Raw genomic sequence first — 19,075 nt, forward strand, 5'->3', positions numbered from 1 at the left:
GTAAGTCAATGCGATTCCCCTCCGTAACCTCTGGCAGCAATGTCTATAAATACAGGTCGAGTATGCTAATCGCCTGTTTAGTGCAATCCGATAAAGCTACCGAGTTTCTATTTCTAGTGAATGTAGGTTATTCGTGTGCAAAGTTTGCAAGGGAAAACAACAGTCAGTATTCTCAGTCTCAGGAAATCATGAAGTTTGTGGCGTTTGTAGTGTTCTCAGGTAAGTCAAATGCTGAAAACTCCTAAAAATTTACATAAATATTCAATAGTTCGATGAATCTCACATTCGCCGGAGACAGAAAAAAGATTCCACAAGATCTTGTAAGTCAATGCGATTAAATTTACATAAATATTCAATAGTTCGATGAATCTCACATTCGCCGGAGACAGAAAAAAGATTCCACAAGATCTTGTAAGTCAATGCGATTCCCCTCCGTAACCTCTGGCAGCAATGTCTATAAATACAGGTCGAGTATGCTAATCGCCTGTTTAGTGCAATCCGATAAAGCTACAGTATAACCTAATATGTAATTTATATTATAGGTATGCTTATTTTCTTTTTCATTTACAGTCTGTCTACTATTGGTGCTCTGCGCCATTCATAACCTAATATGTAATTTATATTATGGGTATGCTTATTTTCTTTTTCATTTACAGTCTGTCTACTATTGGTGCTCTGCGCCATTCATCAGTGCACTGGCATCGAATGGGATCACAAGAAATATCGTCAGCATTTCTATCGCGTTTCGCCTGAACCACATCATAAGTCACGTCCAGTCAGAGAGACACCGGCATACAAGTATGAGTTCGAAAGCTACAATGACATTCACCCACCCAATGAACGTCAGCACAAGTACCAGAAAAACCAAGATGAAAAGGTAATAAGTCCCCAGCCAGCTGAGCCGGTTCAGAGACCCCAAGTATGTACATACATGTTACCTATAAGTACCTAGGTATACCTAGGCAGCTTTTTTGTAGGGACATATTTTTCCAAAAATAAAAGTGTCATATTTAGCGGTCCCTGGTTTTCATAGAGGATTTTGGTCAGTCCTCACATGATTTAGTAGATCCTTACGCATGAAAATAAATTTTAGATCCTGTTTGTTATAAACTTTAGATTCTGTTTGACAGTAATTTATAGAGTTTGTTTAACTGCGTTAATTTGATTCCCCTCCGTAACCTCTGGCAGCAATGTCTATAAATACAGGTCGAGTATGCTAATCGCCTGTTTAGTGCAATCCGATAAAGCTACCGAGTTTCTATTTCTAGTGAATGTAGGTTATTCGTGTGCAAAGTTTGCAAGGGAAAACAACAATATAGTCAGTATTCTCAGTCTCAGGAAATCATGAAGTTTGTGGCGTTTGTAGTGTTCTCAGGTAAGTCAAATGCTGAAAACTCCTAAAAATCCTTAACTTTAAATTAATTGAAACGCCTAGGATTTCGAATAAAATTAATTTTAGAGAGGACTGGATTTTAAATCGGCGACGGCGACTTATTTTGTTCTCCCTATTTCATGTTGTGTTTGTAGTTTGTACCTACTAACTTCGACAATGGGCTCAACAGTTCGAGAGTTCCCTATAGCGTCAAACAAAACATTTGATCAACCATATAATTAGGTTAAAAATCCTTACTGTTACGTTCAGGTAGTAAGTTTCTTTTTTTTTAAAAAAAAACAACAAACAAAACATTTGATCAACCATATTATAATTAAGTTAAAAATCCATACTGTTTCGTTCAGGTGGTAAGTTTCTTTTTTTTTAATTCTACCGAAATGAGACTGAAAAGTCTCTTTTGGTTTACCGTGGCTCAACCAAGGTCCTGTAGATATAATTAGTCCGACATTTTTTTTCATGATGGCTATGTGGGTGAATTTGCTTACAAGTAGCTACCAATTGTCCCAAGTAGGTACCTACCTTCAAGGCGTTTCTTTGATCATCTGTTTCATCCTTCTGTTGCAGTGACACTGGCTGTGATAGCGTCAGTCTTTTATTAGATCCTTATCCTTACGCATGAAAATAAATTTTAGATCCTGTTTGTTATAAACTTTAGATTCTGTTTGACAGTAATTTATAGAGTTTGTTTAACTGAAAATAGGTAGTTGATTTCAATAACCTCTTTAACGTCTAACAACATATTCAGGTGCTAAGCCGGGACGCGAGCCACAAATGTTTGGACTATTGCCGGAAATGCGGCTCTAGCTATGGAAACAGCTACGTGTGTGCAGAAGATGTGGGATATCACAAGCCGCCCTACACGTTCATGCTCTTCTCTAACAAGTGTCAGATGAAATGCTACAACAAATGCCACAATACCAGTAAGTATTCGTACGCATTGTCCGACTAGTTAGCTTGGAAGATAGCAGGGCCGTATCCAGGATTTCCTCGAGGGTGGGGGGCTGAGAGTTCAAAAAGTAATGTAAGGGGGGGCCCTCCTCCCCCCCCCTTAATACGGCCCTGGAAGATAGCGCACCTCTAGATGGCGGGTTGGATTTTCACCCGGGGCGAACATTATCCTAAACAAATAAGGTTTGTTCTCGGAAAGGCTGGCTTTCTCGTAGTCTGCCCTCCTTCTCTCTTCAATTTCAGGACGCTCTTTGTTATTTTACGGAGTCTGAGATAGGAAAGGTATTAAGGTATTCCTTTATCTCGGTGGTGGAATGATTAGGGAAACTTCCTGGAGCCCCAGAAATAATCCTTCCATGTTCAGGACAATAAGACCTCCGTTGTTATTGCTACAGTTCCTTCCATCAAGCCTCTTCAAAAAAGATTGAACCTCATGTCCAGAATACTTCTGGAATGTTAGAATAGATGGAGCTCTGTAGATATTAACCTTAGGTCATTGTGTTCGCAGATTACCGGTATTCCACCAATGCGTTGTGTCAGAAAGTGATGACCGTTCTGGAATCCGAAGAGACTGCCCCCAAACATCCCATCCGTCATGAGAGACATCATGTTTGGGTAAACTCTCAGAAAACATTTGACAATAATAAGCACTAGGATGATTATCCTACTTAAACTCTCAGAAATAACAAGGACTAGGATTACTATTCTGAGTTAACTCTCAGAAATAACAAGGACTAGGATTACTATTCTGAGTTAAATCTCAGAAATAACAAGGACTAGGATTATTATTCTGAGTTAACTCTCAGAAATAACAAGGACTAGCATGATTATTCGAGGTAAACTCTCAGAAACAATAACGACTAGGATTATTATTCTGAGTTAACTCTCAGAAATAAAGACTAGGAAGATCAAACTCTCAGAAATAACACGGATTTGGATTTTATTATTCTGGTTAATCTCACAGAAACAAGAATGACTAGGATTATTATTCTAGGTAAACTCTCAGAAACCTTATATAAGATACTTATTAAATTTAATAATAGGTAAAAATCGGGATTATTATTTTATTCATTTACCTTCCTAGTTGCAGGAAAAAGTGAGAATAATGGGAAAAACTAAATAAAAAAAAACAAAAGGTTTGTATAGGTACTTACTCTATGAGTAACTTCTAATCTGTAATATTTGCACAGGTATACGTGTACCTACTGCATCTGAAATTAATAGGCCTCAACTTAATCTAGAAATTATTTAAATAGGTAGGTTTATATTTTTATTATTTTTTACCTAATTTACCTAATAAACAGTTTTTTTGTACTAGAACGTTATGGATATCATTTTGATGTTTCTACTAGATCTCCAGGTTCCTTCTTAGATAGAAATAACGATTCATAAACTCTTTAACTATTACAGGCCAAAATAGGATTGGCCTGTCTGGTATCCACAGTAGAAAGTAAGTTGTAAGCTTGTGAGGTAGGTACACTGGAATTTTAGGAATTTTAATTGTGTTAAGCATAAATGATTGTCACAAATGGCGTTCCCCGCTTAATATACTCGTACTACGCTAAATTTTATGACTTGACTTGGACTCGAATCACCAACCTCCAGATTCAAAGTCCACCGTGCTAAGCACTACACCACTGAGGTTGGTATGGTACACTGTAAGTGTAAGTATATTACTGTAGAATTATTACGATCTGAATATTTGGCACATTGCATACCTAATTCGTAATTAGACGGCAGTCATATCTTTGTGACCCTCGTATGTATTAATTTCTTCTGTTCGTCAAGTCGTCTCTTTCGGAAGAATCTGAAGCTTTTCCAAATATTGAACCAGAAATGAGGGAAATAACCTGAAATCATACAAATGAGATTGTCAGACTTATAGGTAGTAAGTACCTACTTCAAATTTGAATAGGTACGACTACGAAGTAGGTACGAAAACATTAAATGTCTAAATTTTAGACCTCTTCAAGACCACAACATGTTCTCACTACATTTGGTATTTTTGGCACATCCACTAAATAATTCTAACAAAATGTCTAAATTTTAGACCTCTTCAAGACCACAACATGTTCTCACTACATTTGGTATTTTTGGCACATCCACTAAATAATTCTAATAATGTCTAAATTTTAGACCTCTTCAAGACCACAACATGTTCTCACTACATTTGGTATTTTTGGCACATCCACTAAATAATTCTAATTTGAATAGGTACGACTACGAAGTACGAAAACATTAAATGTCTAAATTTTAGACCTCATCAAGACCACAACATGTTCTCACTACATTTGGTATTTTTGGCACATCCACTAAATAATTCTAACAAAATCATTAGCTCTATGCTTCAATTTCTCTTTGCTCTCTGGCTCTCTCTTTCATCCTGTCTATCTCTCCCACCTCGTTTTCATGCATAAAGAAAGTAAACGTTATTGGGCACTTTTGGCACATCCACTAAAAATAATAACTGCTGGTTCTGGACTGATCTAAACCCCGTGTCTCCTCGGAGTTCGTGTAACGATTTATCCTCTTTCAATCGGATTTTAATCTTATGATAGCTCCGTAACGTAGTTCCACTTGTTTCCATCGAATTTTACTTAAATGTGGTAGCTACCGCATTTCTTCCTCCATATCAAAAAGTAGTGTTGTTAAGTCCTTTACCTCATAGCTCTCAGTTGATAACATTAACATTTCAGTGGAGTCCAAAATTCTATTGCTTAGGGTACTTGACTCTTCGGTCTGAGTAGTTTCTTCGGTATCTTCTTTCAATCGGATTTTAATCTTATGATAGCTCCGTAACGTAGTTCCACTTGTTTCCATCGAATTTTACTTAAATGTGGTAGCTACCGCCTTCTTTCAATCGGATTTTAATCGTATGATAGCTCCGTAACGTAGTTCCACTTGTTTCCATCGAATTTTACTTAAATGTGGTAGCTACCGAATACTAAGTGCTCTAAAAAACTTCGTCAGGACTAGGACTTTTACCTGCATTCCTAGAACCTACTCTCCTCATCCAGTGAAGCGTACCTATCCTAATTTTACCAGTCCTGATTTTTAGATAGTCCACACTTCTGTTGGTGTGAAGACTTTGGAATGGACAAATGAAACTACCTACGATGAAAACTTACTTGGAAAAGGAAAACTGGTCGTTGAGACTCTTGGCACTTCGCTTGAGATCACAGAACAGTTTCACATTGGAATCTCTCTGCTCACTTTCCTCGGTGCAGGTCGGAAATATGGATCCTCTGGTTCGGAATGATTCGTATGAGTCTTCCACGAATTTGGTCAGAGCGTCCAACGTTTCGTCAGAAATCGCTGAAAAATACGATTTTCCATGAAAGTGGTGTTACTGCTCGAAAAATAAAAATGTTTCAAATTTCGCCTGCGGCGCTCCACTTTATTTTGCTCCTTTTAACAGAGCTTCGATATGAAGAAAAAATGTGTAGAAGAGGATCTAAGAATTAGGTAGGTACCTCAAAAATTAGTTCTTGACAAGCTTCAGGTACATACCTACTTTATGAAAAAATTGCCTGCGGCATAGTATATTTTGAACTTTAATCAGGCTGCGTTCCTAAAAGGTTGAACAAAATTTTCAGAAAATTGCCTTTGGCGCTATAATTTAATTTCTGATTTTTGTGTGGTAAATTACCTAAAAAATATGTCAAAACGGATGAACTTCGGACACTTTATTTTTGAAAAAATCTAAAAAAAAAATTCCCTATCTCATTTTCCAAAATCAAATACAAATGAATGCGGTATTCATTTTTTACAGCTAAAAAATTAATGCGGCCCGCGGCCACCCTTTTAAGGTCCAATGCGGCCCGCGGTCACTGTGAGTTTGTGCAGCCCTGGTCTAATTGGTCGCAGGCAAGGAGGTAGTCGTTTGTCAAGATGATTAAGTTTAATTAGTAGTTCTGTTGTTCTCCCCTCGAATATGTTGTAAATAAATTTTGTACATTTTCTATTTATCTTGTGTTATCGAAATTTTAGTTCTTCCTTTGGACAGTTTGAATTTCAGTGAGTTTTTAAGCTGAAAAGACTGGATCAAGATCGTAGATACATAACTTTACCCGGTGCACAATGCTGCCGCGGAGTGCATATGTATTATGTATACCCACCCACCTTTTCGGACAGTTTGAACGAATCGCACAGATTTTCCATGTACACAGAAATTTTACACAATATCACGTCACACGATCGATTTATCGCACTATGATCTTACGATTGGATCATTAAAGAAATAAAATCGTGTTGATATACAAAGAAAATTATAGCAATACCAATAGGTACGATTTTCAGATTGTACAATCGGATCATAAAAGAAAATCGCTATGTGTACCAGTTTAATATCAAACGTTGTGATCAATAAGAAGAGTCCCTGACATTTCATCAAAATAATAAATCAACCAAGCATGGAGATGTTTATAGGACCATAGTCTAGGCCAGCGGTTCCCAAACTTTTTTCTACGCGGCCCCTTTTTTTCCAAGATCGTAGATACATAACTTTACCCGGTGCACAATGCTGCCGCGGAGTGCATATGTATTATGTATACCCACCCACCTTTTCGGACAGTTTGAACGAATCGCACAGATTTTCCAGGTACACGGAAATTTTACACAATATCACGTCACACGATCGATTTATCGCACTATGATCTCACGATTGGATCATTAAAGAAATAAGAAAATCGTATTGATACAAAGAAAATCATAGCAATACCAACAGGTACGATTTTCAGATTGTACAATCGGATCATAAAAGAAAATCGCTATGTGTACCAGTTTAATATCAAACGTTGTGATCAATAAGAAGAGTCCCTGACATTTCATCAAATAAATCAACCAAGCATGGAGATGTTTATAGGACCATATTAGTCTAGGCCAGCCAGCGGTTTCCAAACTTTTTTCTACGCGGCCCCTTTTTTTCAACTGTGAACGCTCCGCGGCCCCTTTATCTGTTGTTGTTGTTGTTGTTGTTGTTGTTGTTGTAGCGGCTTTAGCTTTCGCCGAATGGTGTTGGCAAAGTAAAGAAAAGACATCTTTTTGTATCATAGAACAGAGTATTTGATAGCAAATAGGTAATAAAAGATGATTAAGTTTAATTAGTAGTTCTGTTGTTCTCCCCTCGAATAGGGGCTCAACCATGGTCTTGTAGATATAATTAGTCCGACATTTATTTTCATGATGGCTATGTGGGTGAATTTGCTTGCAAGTAGCTACCAATTGTTTCAAGTAGGTACCTACCTTCAAGGCGTTTCTTTGATCATCTGTTTCATCCTTCTGTTGCAGTGACACTGGCTGTGATAGCGTCAGTCTCAAAAAAATTTTACCGAAAAGTCTCTTTTGGTTTACCGGGGCTCAACCATGGTCTTGTAGATATAATTAGTCCGTCATTTATTTTCATGATGGCTATGTGGGTGAATTCGCTTGCAAGTAGCTACCAATTGTTTCAAGTAGGTACCTACCCTCAAGGCGTTTCTTTGATCATCTGTTTCATCCTTCTGTTGCAGTGACACTGGCTGTGATAGCGTCAGTCTCAGCCTATCCAGCGAAGGGAGGTAGCAACTCCCAGATCAACAAGAAAAAGAACACCCCTCCCCCGAAATGCATAGAGATCTGTACAACCAATTATGAACCAGTCTGTGCCCACGATGAGAATGTCAAATCGGATATAACTTTCGGAAACGAGTGTGTCATGAGAAAATACAACTGTGAAAATGCTAAGAGTAAGTGATCTTTAGGGCTAAAATTGACCCTTTTTTGTTACTTATACAATTTTGATTCTTATTAATTTGCCTCTAACGAAATGAATGCAAACTTTACTGACGTATTTGCCCAAGAGCCGCGTGTTCTAAAAGTAGAAAGCTAGAAAGTGTGGGTTTATGACCGGGCCACAATGAGAGTTGTTGTTGTTTAGAGAGAGGGAACTGTAACAAAGGAGGTCTTATCGTCCTGAAATTGAAGAGACAAGGAGGACAGGATAGGAAAGAGCAAGTTGTTCAGAGAATGAACCTTATCTGGTTAGGACACAGTTCGCCCCGCGCGGGAATCGTATCAGCGACCTAGGCTGGCAGTTGGCTGCCCATAAGGAAAGCAATGCAAACTTTGCTGAACTTCTTCAAATCGTTTGCACTGCTTGGAAGGTACCCGCCAAGTCAGAAAAGTTTGACCGCGCTACTAGAGCTATTACACGCCACAGAGGAAGTAGCCGTCGTCAAGTACTTGTAGAGGAAAAAATTATTTTACTCAAGGGGGCAATGGTTGATTTCCTTCTGTTTCACGGGGCCACAATGAGAGTTGTTGTTTAGAGAGAGGGAATTGTAACAAAGGAGGTCTTATCGTGCTGAAATTGAAGAGACAAGGAGGACAGGATAGGAAAGAGCAAATTGTTCAGATAATGAACCTTATCTGTTTAGGACACAGTCCGCCCCGCGCGGGAATCGTATCAGCGACTTAGGCTGGCTGCTGGCTGCCCATAAGGAAAGCAATGCAAACTTTGCTGAACTTCTTCAAATCGTTTGCACTGCTTGGAAGGTACCCGCCAAGTCAGAAAAGTTTGACCGCGCTACTAGAGCTATTATAAGCCACAGAGGAAGTAGCCGTCGTCAAGTACTTGTAGAGGAAAAAATTATTTTACTCAAGGGGGCAATGGTTGATTTCCTTCTGTTTCATTATCGTCCTGAAATTGAAAAGACAAGGAGGACACCGTTATCACAAGATAGGAAAGAGCAAGTTGTTCAGAGAATGAACTTTATCTGTTTAGGACACAGTCCGCCCCGCGCGGGAATCGTATCAGCGACTTAGGCTGGCTGCTGGCTGCCCATAAGGAAAGCAATGCAAACTTTGCTGAACTTCTTCAAATCGTTTGCACTGCTTGGAAGGTACCCGCCAAGTCAGAAAAGTTTGACCGCGCTACTAGAGCTATTATAAGCCACAGAGGAAGTAGCCGTCGTCAAGTACTTGTAGAGGAAAAAATTATTTTACTCAAGGGGGCAATGGTTGATTTCCTTCTGTTTCAGCATTCCGCATTAAGAAAGATGGCGAATGTGGGGGAACTGCTCCCGTCCGTCTAGCTTAGACCGGTCTAACATCCAATCCACCCCTGGCCCGAACCCACAAACCGGAAGGCCAAACCATCTTAAGAACATGGTTGCCAATTGCCATGCCTGTGCGAACTTTAAATTGGCGATTAGGTTTAGTTTAAGTAAAGTTGAGTAAGATCATAGAACAGAGTATTTGATAGCAAATAGGTAATAAAAGATGATTAAGTTTAATTAGTAGTTCTGTTGTTCTCCCCTCGAATATGCTGTAAATAAATTTTGTACATTTTCTATTTATCTTGTGTTATCGAAATTTTAGTTCTTCCTTTGGACAGTTTGAATTTCAGTGAGTTTTTAAGCTGAAAAGACTGGATGCAAGATCGTAGATACATAATTTTACCCGGTGCACAATGCTGCTGCGGAGTGCATACATAATATGTACGTACTATGTATACCCACCCACCTTTTCGGTCAGTTTGAACGAATCGCACAGATTTTCCAGGTACACGGAAATTTTACACAATATCACATCACACGATCGATTTATCGCACTATGATCTTACGATTGGATCATTAAAGAAATAAGAAAATCGTATTGATACAAAGAAAATCATAGCAATACCAATAGGTACGATTTTCAGATTGTACAATCGGATCATACAGATTTTCCAGGTACACGGAAATTTTACACAATTTCACATCACACGATCGATTTATCGCACTATGATCTTACGATTGGACCATTAAAGAAATAAGAAAATCGTATTGATACAAAGAAAATCATAGCAATACCAATAGGTACGATTTTCAGATTGTACAATCGGATCATTCCACTTTTCGCTCAAAACTAATGCAATTATCTTCAAAAAACTATGGAATTCCAAATGAAGGGCCCCGTCAGTTGAACAAACCAGAAGTGTGAAGGACGCCCTCAAATCCTCCGCAGCAGTGTTGTACTTCAAATGTTTTTCTTGAGCATGCCTCTTCGCGATTGTATTCCAAGTACAATAAGACCTCCGTTGTTATTGCTACAGTTCCTTCCATCAAGCCTCTTCAAAAAAGATTGAACCTCATGTCCAGAATACTTCTGGAATGTTAGAATAGATGGAGCTCTGTAGATATTAACCTTAGGTCATTGTGTTCGCAGATTACCGGTATTCCACCAATGCGTTGTGTCAGAAAGTGATGACCGTTCTGGAATCCGAAGAGACTGCCCCCAAACATCCCATCCGTCATGAGAGACATCATGTTTGGGTAAACTCTCAGAAAACATTTGACAATAATAAGCACTAGGATGATTATCCTACTTAAACTCTCAGAAATAACAAGGACTAGGATTAATATTCTGAGGAGAAAACATTTGACAATAATAAGCACTAGGATGATTATCCTATTTAAACTCTCAGAAATAACAAGGACTAGGATTACTATTCTGAGTTAGCTCTCAGAAATAACAAGGACTACCATGATTATTCGAGGTAAACTCTCAGAAAACATTTGACAATAATAAGCACTAGGATGATTATCCTATTTAAACTCTCAGAAATAACAAGGACTAGGATTACTATTCTGAGTTAGCTCTCAGAAATAACAAGGACTACCATGATTATTCAAGGTAAACTCTCAGAAACAATAACGACTAGGATTATTATTCTGAGTTAACTCTCAGAAATAAAGACTAGGAAGATTATTCTGTTCAAACTCTCAGAAATAACACGGATTTGGATTTTATTATTCTGGTTAATCTCCCAGAAACAAGAATGACTAGGATTATTATTCTAGGTAAACTCTCAGAAACCTTAATTATGATACTTATTAAATTTATTAATAGGTAAAAATTGGGATCATTTATTCATTTACCTTCCTAGTTGCAGGAAAAAGTGAGAATAGTGGGAAAAACTAAATAAAGAAAACAAAAGGTTTGTATAGGTACTTACTCTATGAGTAACTTCTAATCTGTATTATTTGCACAGGTATACGTGTACTGCATCTGAAATTAATAGGCCTCAACTTAATCTAGAAATTATTTAAATAGGTAGGTTTATATTTTTATTATTTTTTATCTAATAAACAGTTTTTTTGTACTAGAACGTTATGGATATCATTTTGATGTTTCTACTAGCTCTCCAGGTTCCTTCTTAGAGAGAAATAACAATTTATAAACTCTTTAACCATTATAGGCCAAAATAGGATTGGCCTGTCTGGTACCCACAGTAGAAGGTAAGTTGTAAGCTTGTAAGGTACACGGGAATTTTAATTGTGTTAAGCATACATGATTGTCACAAATGGCGTTCCCCGCTTAATATACTACGCTAAATTTTATGACTTGACTTGGACTCGAACCACCAACCTCCAGATTCAAAGTCCACCGTGCTAAGCACTACACCACTGAGGTTGGTATGGTACACTGTAATAAGTATATTACTGTAGAAGTATTACGATCTGAATGTTTGGCACATTGCATACCTAATTCGTAATTAGACGGCAGTCATATCTTTGTGACCCTCTTATGTAGGTATTAATTTCTTCTGTTCATCAAGTCGTCTCTTTCGGAAGAATCTGAAGCTTTTCCAAATATTCCCTTTATCTTATTAATAAGAGCGTCTACTATATTTTATGTGATCTTCCTGCGGGTCGCGCGGTACTTCACGACCACCTTGTGGGCCGCGGACCCCAGTTTGGGAATCACTGGTCTAGGCCACTATGGAGGAGGTTATGGGACCATAGTCTAGGCCGCTATTTATTAGGAGGGGATATAAATCAGCAACCTATTAATAAACAAGAGACAGTAGTACTTGTGTATACAGGATGTATCAATGGTTGCCTTTACGAAGCAACAATAGCGATACTAGTAAAAGTAGTAAACCAGGGTCTCTCTGGGCGAAAACTTATAGTATAGAGACTCCCCAAAATTGTATAAAGGTTGTCCCACGAACGACTGTACAACACTTGAGGGTTGATGCAGGACCTAAAGGGCTACCAGAAAAACCTATTTGTTCAAATCCGATATTCAACAGGGGTGGATTCATTCAGGATTCAACAGGGGCGGATTCATTCCAGGATTCAACAGGTCCGGATTCATTCAGGATTCTCTGTTTCGACCTAGGTCTGTAAGAAGGTCTGAGTAGGAAGGGCTGGCCTTTGCACAATAGGTAGGTATATCATTTGCTCGGAATTATATTCGGTAGTTGGACATACTAAGTACCTACTATGTTTGGTAAGAGCTACTTTTGTTTTACCCAGTACCTACACTATTTGATATTTAGGTATAAAATATCATGAAGTTACTTAGGTACCTACTTACCTACTTACAGCTACAAAATGACAAATAACTTACCTCATCTCCGGTTACCTCGAGAAATATCGGTAGGTAATTGTGAGATGAAGTAAATCATTAAATATTATGAAGAACAAATACTCAATCACTCAGAGCAGTGCTCTGTGTTCCTAATTTCCTTCGCTAGTATGATTGTAGGTAAGTACCAACCTGCCTTATTTAATTTAAGGAAAATAATTGGAAAACTTGGGTTTTTGAAATACCTAATTTCGCTGGGTTTGAACTTGCACCTTTCTGTTTACCAGGCGACCACTTTGACCACAGGTCCACCGAGGAAAATAATTCCTATTGGTGTAGATTTGTAGAATGTAGATATTACTATCAAATACTTTTACTACCTACGTTAACGTAGTAATGTAGTTAGTAAAAGTACTCGTAACTCGTAAGTTCATGAAAGCCGATTTTTCTTTTTCCCAGACCAAGTTCTTAAGTTTCTTTTCGGAAAGGTTCATTCTTTTTCCCTCTGTGCAATAACAAACATGGAAATCACAAAAAAATAAATAAATAAAATAATAATAGCTTCATAAAAGAACCTTGATCCCCAATGTGATTTCTGGTTCACAAAATAAAATTCGAATTTCCAAGTTTGGTCAGCTTTGGTAAAGCTTTTCGGTTAGAGGTTTCCCACAGAAGGATATTTTTTCGACCCATTGTTGTACAAAATTTATTATTATTTCAGTTTTTCAAAAAACTCAATCTTCTCATGCATGAGAGTAGGTACGAGTAACAACAAATGAAACTAAAGCAACAACGAATGACGATCACATCGAATGAAGTGTTTATTCCTTGTTTAACTTGGAAAATAAGATCAGAAAAAAGAAAGAACTCATATTTTCACAGGAGACGATCAGAATCGAAATCATTTTATTTGTTTTGAATAACCTTCAAAATAAACAAATGTCACAAAATATCAGCTGTTATGAAATACATAATTATGTACCTACTAACATGAAGATCACACAATACCCAGACGTCTCGAGGAGAATGCACACACGAAACATGAATTAATGAACGTAAAAATATAGGGAGTCGAAAATACGTGTATACGAAAATAGATTAAAAGAGATTGAAATAGATTGGTTGTGGGGGCCATCTCGGAGCAGCTTCAGTTGTGTCAATTGAAGTCCACCACAATGAAGTGTGTGTTATTCTTGTCAGGTAAGACTTGTAGGGATTTTTTTATTGAATAATTCCCGTGTCAATAACAAGCTAGGGTGTCCGGCATTTGCATGACAATGAATTCCTTGTGAACTAAATCAATTTGTTTCCATGTGGGTATTGTGGGTATCTTTATGCGTTCGAATGTTTATGAGTTTGTGTTATGAGTAGTTTCCAGGTTGTACCACCTATTACATTTTTCATTTGATTTCGATCTTTTTATGGCTCAAGTGAAAGCATTTTATAAGCTAGGCAATTCGTTGATTAAGGCCCGGTTTCTGACAAGACGAAACTCGAGAGTTTGAGCTCATTAACCGCGGAGTTTGCAAAAAGTGAGTTTCTAACCATATACCTACTTCTTCGAAATTCCGCAAGCTGAGCGCTAGTGTCGTTGTTTATTTTGAACCACGCGTAAATGTTTGATTTGGTGTCTATTTGTTCAACTTGCTGATTGCTTATCGTTGAAAGAGACTTACTTACCTATAAATAATTAGACAGCAAAAGCAGAACTACTAACATGAAGATCACACAATACCCAGACGTCTCGAGGAGAATGCACACACGAAACATGAATTAATGAACGTAAAAATATAGGGAGTCGAAAATACGTGTATACGAAAATAGATTAAAAGAGATTGAAATAGATTGGTTGTGGGGGCCATCTCGGAGCAGCTTCAGTTGTGTCAATTGACGTCCACCACAATGAAGTGTGTGTTATTCTTGTCAGGTAAGACTTGTAGGGATTTTTTTATTGAATAATTCCCGTCTCAATAACGAGCTAGGGTGTCCGGCATTTGCATGACAATGAATTCCTTGTGAACTAAATCAATTTGTTTCCATGTGGGTATTGTGGGTATCTTTATGTTAAATCTATAAGATAACATAAATAGAAGCACTCGTTAGGATAATACTGGGAGACTTGCTTGCGTAGTTATCTATCTGTCTATCTCTAATTTCATTCACACTTGGCTACAATATACAACATCCTTTCGAAATCGCAAAATGGGTGGAATCTTACATGAGTCTAAAAAAATCTTTTTAGCAAACCACTCTTTTTTTTTCAAGTCATACATGATGGGGGTTTTAGATTTTTCTATTGGTCCGAAACTTGATCAAAGATCTTAGATCATGTTTGGGTTATTTCTGTACTGATAATAGAATCCGTTTTGAGGTCTCTTACATGAGTCTAAAAAAATCTTTTTAGCAAACCACTCTTTTTTTTCAAGTCATACATGATGGGGGTTTTAGATTTTTCTATTGGTCCGAAATTTGATCAAAGATCTTAGATCATGTTTGGGTTATTTCTGTACTGATAATGGGTATTATTATGATGGTGCCATAAAATTATTGAATAGCCTGTTTGTTTCATGTTACTAAGATTAATCTTTTTCTCTTTCCGTAAATAACTAAATGCCTACTTTGCTTTACGTAGATTAACTTCTCTATATACGCGCATAAATATAACCTAATATGTAATTTATATTATAGGTATGCTTATTTTCTTTTTCATTTACAGTCTGTCTACTATTGGTGCTCTGCGCCATTCAGTCTATCTCTAATTTCATTCACACTTGGCTACAATATACAACATCCTTTCGAAATCGCAAAATGGGTGGAATCTTACATGAGTCTAATATGTCCAGAATACTTCTGGAATGTTGGAATAGATGGAGCTCTGTAGATATTAACCTTAGGTCATTGTGTTCGCAGATTACCGGTATTCCACCAATGCGTTGTGTCAGAAAGTGACTCTTTTTGCTGACGAATCTGATTGCTGAGTAACCTAACCAGTGAGCTTAACAGTAGTACAGTAGCTACCAGCTTATTCATCAGGGGTTGCTGACTTTTCTCGGAAACACTCGATCTGAGTGATAGTAATATCAGGAAGGGGTAACTCTTTGGCGAATGCAGGATTAAACCCCCATCAGTAACATACAGGTACCTACTCTTACGACATATTAGGTGATACCTATTATCAGGAAAGATACAATGTAGGCACAGAATCTAATGATTGTAATAATAATGTACTCAAATGTAATAAGGTACTCAAAAGAAAGTTAGAATACAAAAGGTACTCACTTCGACTCTTGTTCTTATCGCTCATCATCATAGATACATACAGGTACCTACTCTTACGACATATTAGGTGATACCTATTATCAGAAAAGATACAATGTAGGCACAGAATCTAATGATTGTAATAATAATGTACCTACTCAAATGTAATAAGGTACTCAAAAGAAAGTTAGAATACAAAAGGTACTCACTTCGACTCTTGTTCTTATCGCTCATCATCATAGATCCCATATCAAACTTGGGTATGACCAGAAGGAGTGCAATCATAACAAAGAACTTGATAATGAACTTCAACACCAGAACTTTCAGGAAAACTTTAAGCCCTGTTGCCAGAACCAGTTTGATATTATCTGGTGACTCCAAGAACTGACTAGCCAGTCCCTGGAAGTGGGATAGCATCATGGGCATGCGTGTCTCCGTCATAGGAAGACCATACTGGTAGCTTGGTGGCGGCCCATATATTGGTTTGACTGGCGGGCCGTAGTAATACTTTGGTGGCCCGTAATGTGGTAGGGGTCTCTGTGTGACAGGTTCTCTTGGTTGGGTTTCAGGTATCCGATACGTTTGATTTAAATCTGGCACACCGTAGCTGGTAGAGGGAGGGATTTTGTTTTCGCCTGATGTATTGATATCACTAGAGTTGTCTATTTCGTTCTGTGAATTATCAGGTGCCCCGTATTCTGCATTAGGACTACTAGAGTCTTCCATGGGAGTGCCGTATACAACTTGGGTATTCTTGTCCTGATATTTTGAGTCCATGTAAGCCGCTAGATAAGAGTCTACTCTACCATCACGTGCGGATACCAGTATGAATAATTGAGCCACTGACCAAACGGTCCACACGAAACCTCGATTTGTAAATCTCATGATTTTATCTTTTATAAGCTTTAGGAAGGTACTCGTTTAGATAATGTATCTAAATTTTATTTTCCTTGTACCTAGTTTAGTTATTTTTAGGTCATTTTAATTTTTTAACACCATAAAAAACATCGCAACAGTAAAGCTTATGATAGGCCATACATAGGTAGGTAGATATTGTTATCCAAAAGTTCGCGAATCAATTTTAAAATTAAGTAGAATACGTAATATCCTAATATTGTTTTTTGACAATATTTAGAAAGACCAAAAATCAGAATTACAGACCTAAAATTATATAAATTCCTCGGTAACAAAATCTCACATTTCAAGCAACTTTTTATGACCAGAGATTATTAGATTGTTACAGTAAATTCCTCGGTAGCAAAATCTCACATTCCAAGCAACTTTTTATGACCAGAGATTATTAGATTGTTACAAATATTTAAATTTATGGAAGTTTTATTTTACAGAAAGTTTATAACATTTACAAATATTTATTTTCGCTGACAATTTTATCCAAACTAAAATTTACTGGGTCCTGGCAACTATTTTTTGTCACAGCCAAAGAAATGGTCTCATGAACTGAACTCGTCTGTCAAAAAATAAAAATTGAAATCGATTTTAGAAAATGACAATCTAGAAATTGAAATTAAAAAGAAATGTTTTCACTCTGGGCTCATTAATATTCAGGTCCTGTTCTAGCATACAGGAATGGGTATCATAATTGTAACGTATTGTTCTACTGAGGAGGGTCTAGAACGACTAACGGTGTTGTAGAAATTAAGAGCAAAACAATGTCGCTTTTAACTGTGGACAGTTTGGAGAGAACTAATACCTATGGTCTAATACCTATGGAAAATATCAAATATTCGTACCAAAACGTCTCCTTATGACTTGTGCCAACAAATGACCAACAATCTCCCATGTACCTACATAACTACATACGTATATCACCCAGTCTGTATGTGCCTATTTTTTAGTTATGTACCTACCTACATAACTACATACGTATATCACCCAGTCTGTATGTGCCTATTTTTTAGTTATGTACCTACATAACTACATACGTATATCACCCAGTCTGTATGTGCCTATTTTTTAGTTATGTACCTACCCTATGAAGTATCTAAAGTAGATACACCTATAGTAGATACTGCTTTTTCCATGCTACTTCGGTACTCAAACCCGGGACCTTTGGCAAGAGAGCCCATCTATTGAACTTTGAAGTTCATTATTATATTTCAGTATTTACCTACGATGTGGTTTCGCTCCTTGTCTTTTTTTTTATTTGTCAAAACTTCCCGTGTTGAATTTCTATTTCTCACGGAACCTGCTATACGTAAAGAACTCTAATACCTATCTTCCTATCTATGTATTTATAATAAATACTAAAACACTAGAGACTAGACGAAGTTCATTATTATATTTCAGTATTTACCTACGATGTGGTTTCGCTCCTTGTCTTTTTTTTTTATTTGCCAAAACTTCCCGTGTTGAATTTCTATTGCTCACGGAACCTGCTATACGTAAAGAACTCTAATACCTATCTTCCTATCTATGTATTTATAATAAATACTAAAACACTAGAGACTAGAGCATAGATGAAAGTACAAAATCAATATGCATGCCAATAGCTTAGTTATGAATGATGATAGGCATTCACTATTTACAGTAGGTACAGAAGTATCTAGGTATCCGAGTAAGGTATGTAGGTGTCATTGTGACATTATGTAGATATTTCAGCTTTCCTAACACCAACACCGCTCTACATACAGACACAACATTTTCACATTCAAAATTTTCGGACATGGAAAACTCAATATGCATGCCAATAGCTTAGTTATGAATGATAGGCATTCACTATTTACAGTACAGAAGTATCTAGGTATCCGAGTAAGGTATGTAGGTGTCATTGTGACATATGTAGATATTTCAGCTTTCCTAACACCAACACCGCTCTACATACAGACACAACATTTTCACATTCAAAATTTTCGGACATGGAAAACTTCAAAAACATACCAACATGAAGTTAGCATGAAACTGTGGACCTGTGGGTAAGTTTAGATACGTACCTACCTACTTAGTTTTATTATCTAAAACATAATAGAAAACAATTTTTTATATATGTATAATATGTACTTATAGGATATTTACCTATTATTTTTCATAACCAAATATATAAATATATAACAATACTTCAATCATCAATACACATCAAGCCAGCTCCATCATCAAAAGCATAACTGTTAGTAGGAGGTAGGT

The 19,075-nt window shown here is 37.1% G+C and overlaps 2 protein-coding genes and 1 long non-coding RNA gene across 4 annotated transcripts; 1 reads left to right on the top strand and 2 right to left on the bottom strand.

The window, feature by feature from the left end:
• The first annotated feature begins 1,218 nt into the window (after nucleotides 1-1,218).
• LOC103524921 (vasotab) lies at nucleotides 1,219-9,694 on the top strand. The gene is made up of 3 exons (XM_008489962.3): nucleotides 1,219-1,375; nucleotides 7,852-8,067; nucleotides 9,361-9,694. The coding sequence occupies exons 1-3, from the start codon at nucleotides 1,345-1,347 to the stop codon at nucleotides 9,417-9,419; spliced, it is 306 nt and encodes a 101-aa protein (XP_008488184.1). The 5' UTR covers nucleotides 1,219-1,344; the 3' UTR covers nucleotides 9,420-9,694.
• LOC103524920 lies at nucleotides 3,630-17,161 on the bottom strand. 2 transcript variants are annotated; one of them, XM_026820196.1, is made up of 4 exons: nucleotides 16,177-17,161; nucleotides 15,956-15,988; nucleotides 5,470-5,656; nucleotides 3,630-4,191 (listed from the first exon to the last, which is right to left on the bottom strand). In XM_026820196.1, the coding sequence occupies exons 1-4, from the start codon at nucleotides 16,817-16,819 to the stop codon at nucleotides 4,125-4,127; spliced, it is 930 nt and encodes a 309-aa protein (XP_026675997.1). In that variant the 5' UTR covers nucleotides 16,820-17,161; the 3' UTR covers nucleotides 3,630-4,124. The 2 variants fall into 2 exon arrangements, with proteins under 2 accessions (XP_026675997.1, XP_008488183.1); XM_008489961.3 differs by lacking the exon at nucleotides 15,956-15,988 and having other exon boundaries at nucleotides 16,144-17,161.
• A 70-nt stretch (nucleotides 17,162-17,231) lies between these two features.
• LOC113465571 lies at nucleotides 17,232-18,212 on the bottom strand. Its single transcript, XR_003390236.1, has 2 exons — nucleotides 17,866-18,212; nucleotides 17,232-17,739 (listed from the first exon to the last, which is right to left on the bottom strand). It is a non-coding gene; the product is annotated as an uncharacterized LOC113465571 (long non-coding RNA).
• Between the last annotated feature and the right edge of the window lie 863 nt (nucleotides 18,213-19,075).

Source organism: Diaphorina citri, unplaced genomic scaffold (assembly GCF_000475195.1).
Source record: "Diaphorina citri unplaced genomic scaffold, Diaci psyllid genome assembly version 1.1 scaffold127, whole genome shotgun sequence".
Classification (NCBI taxonomy): Eukaryota; Metazoa; Arthropoda; class Insecta; order Hemiptera; family Psyllidae; genus Diaphorina; species Diaphorina citri.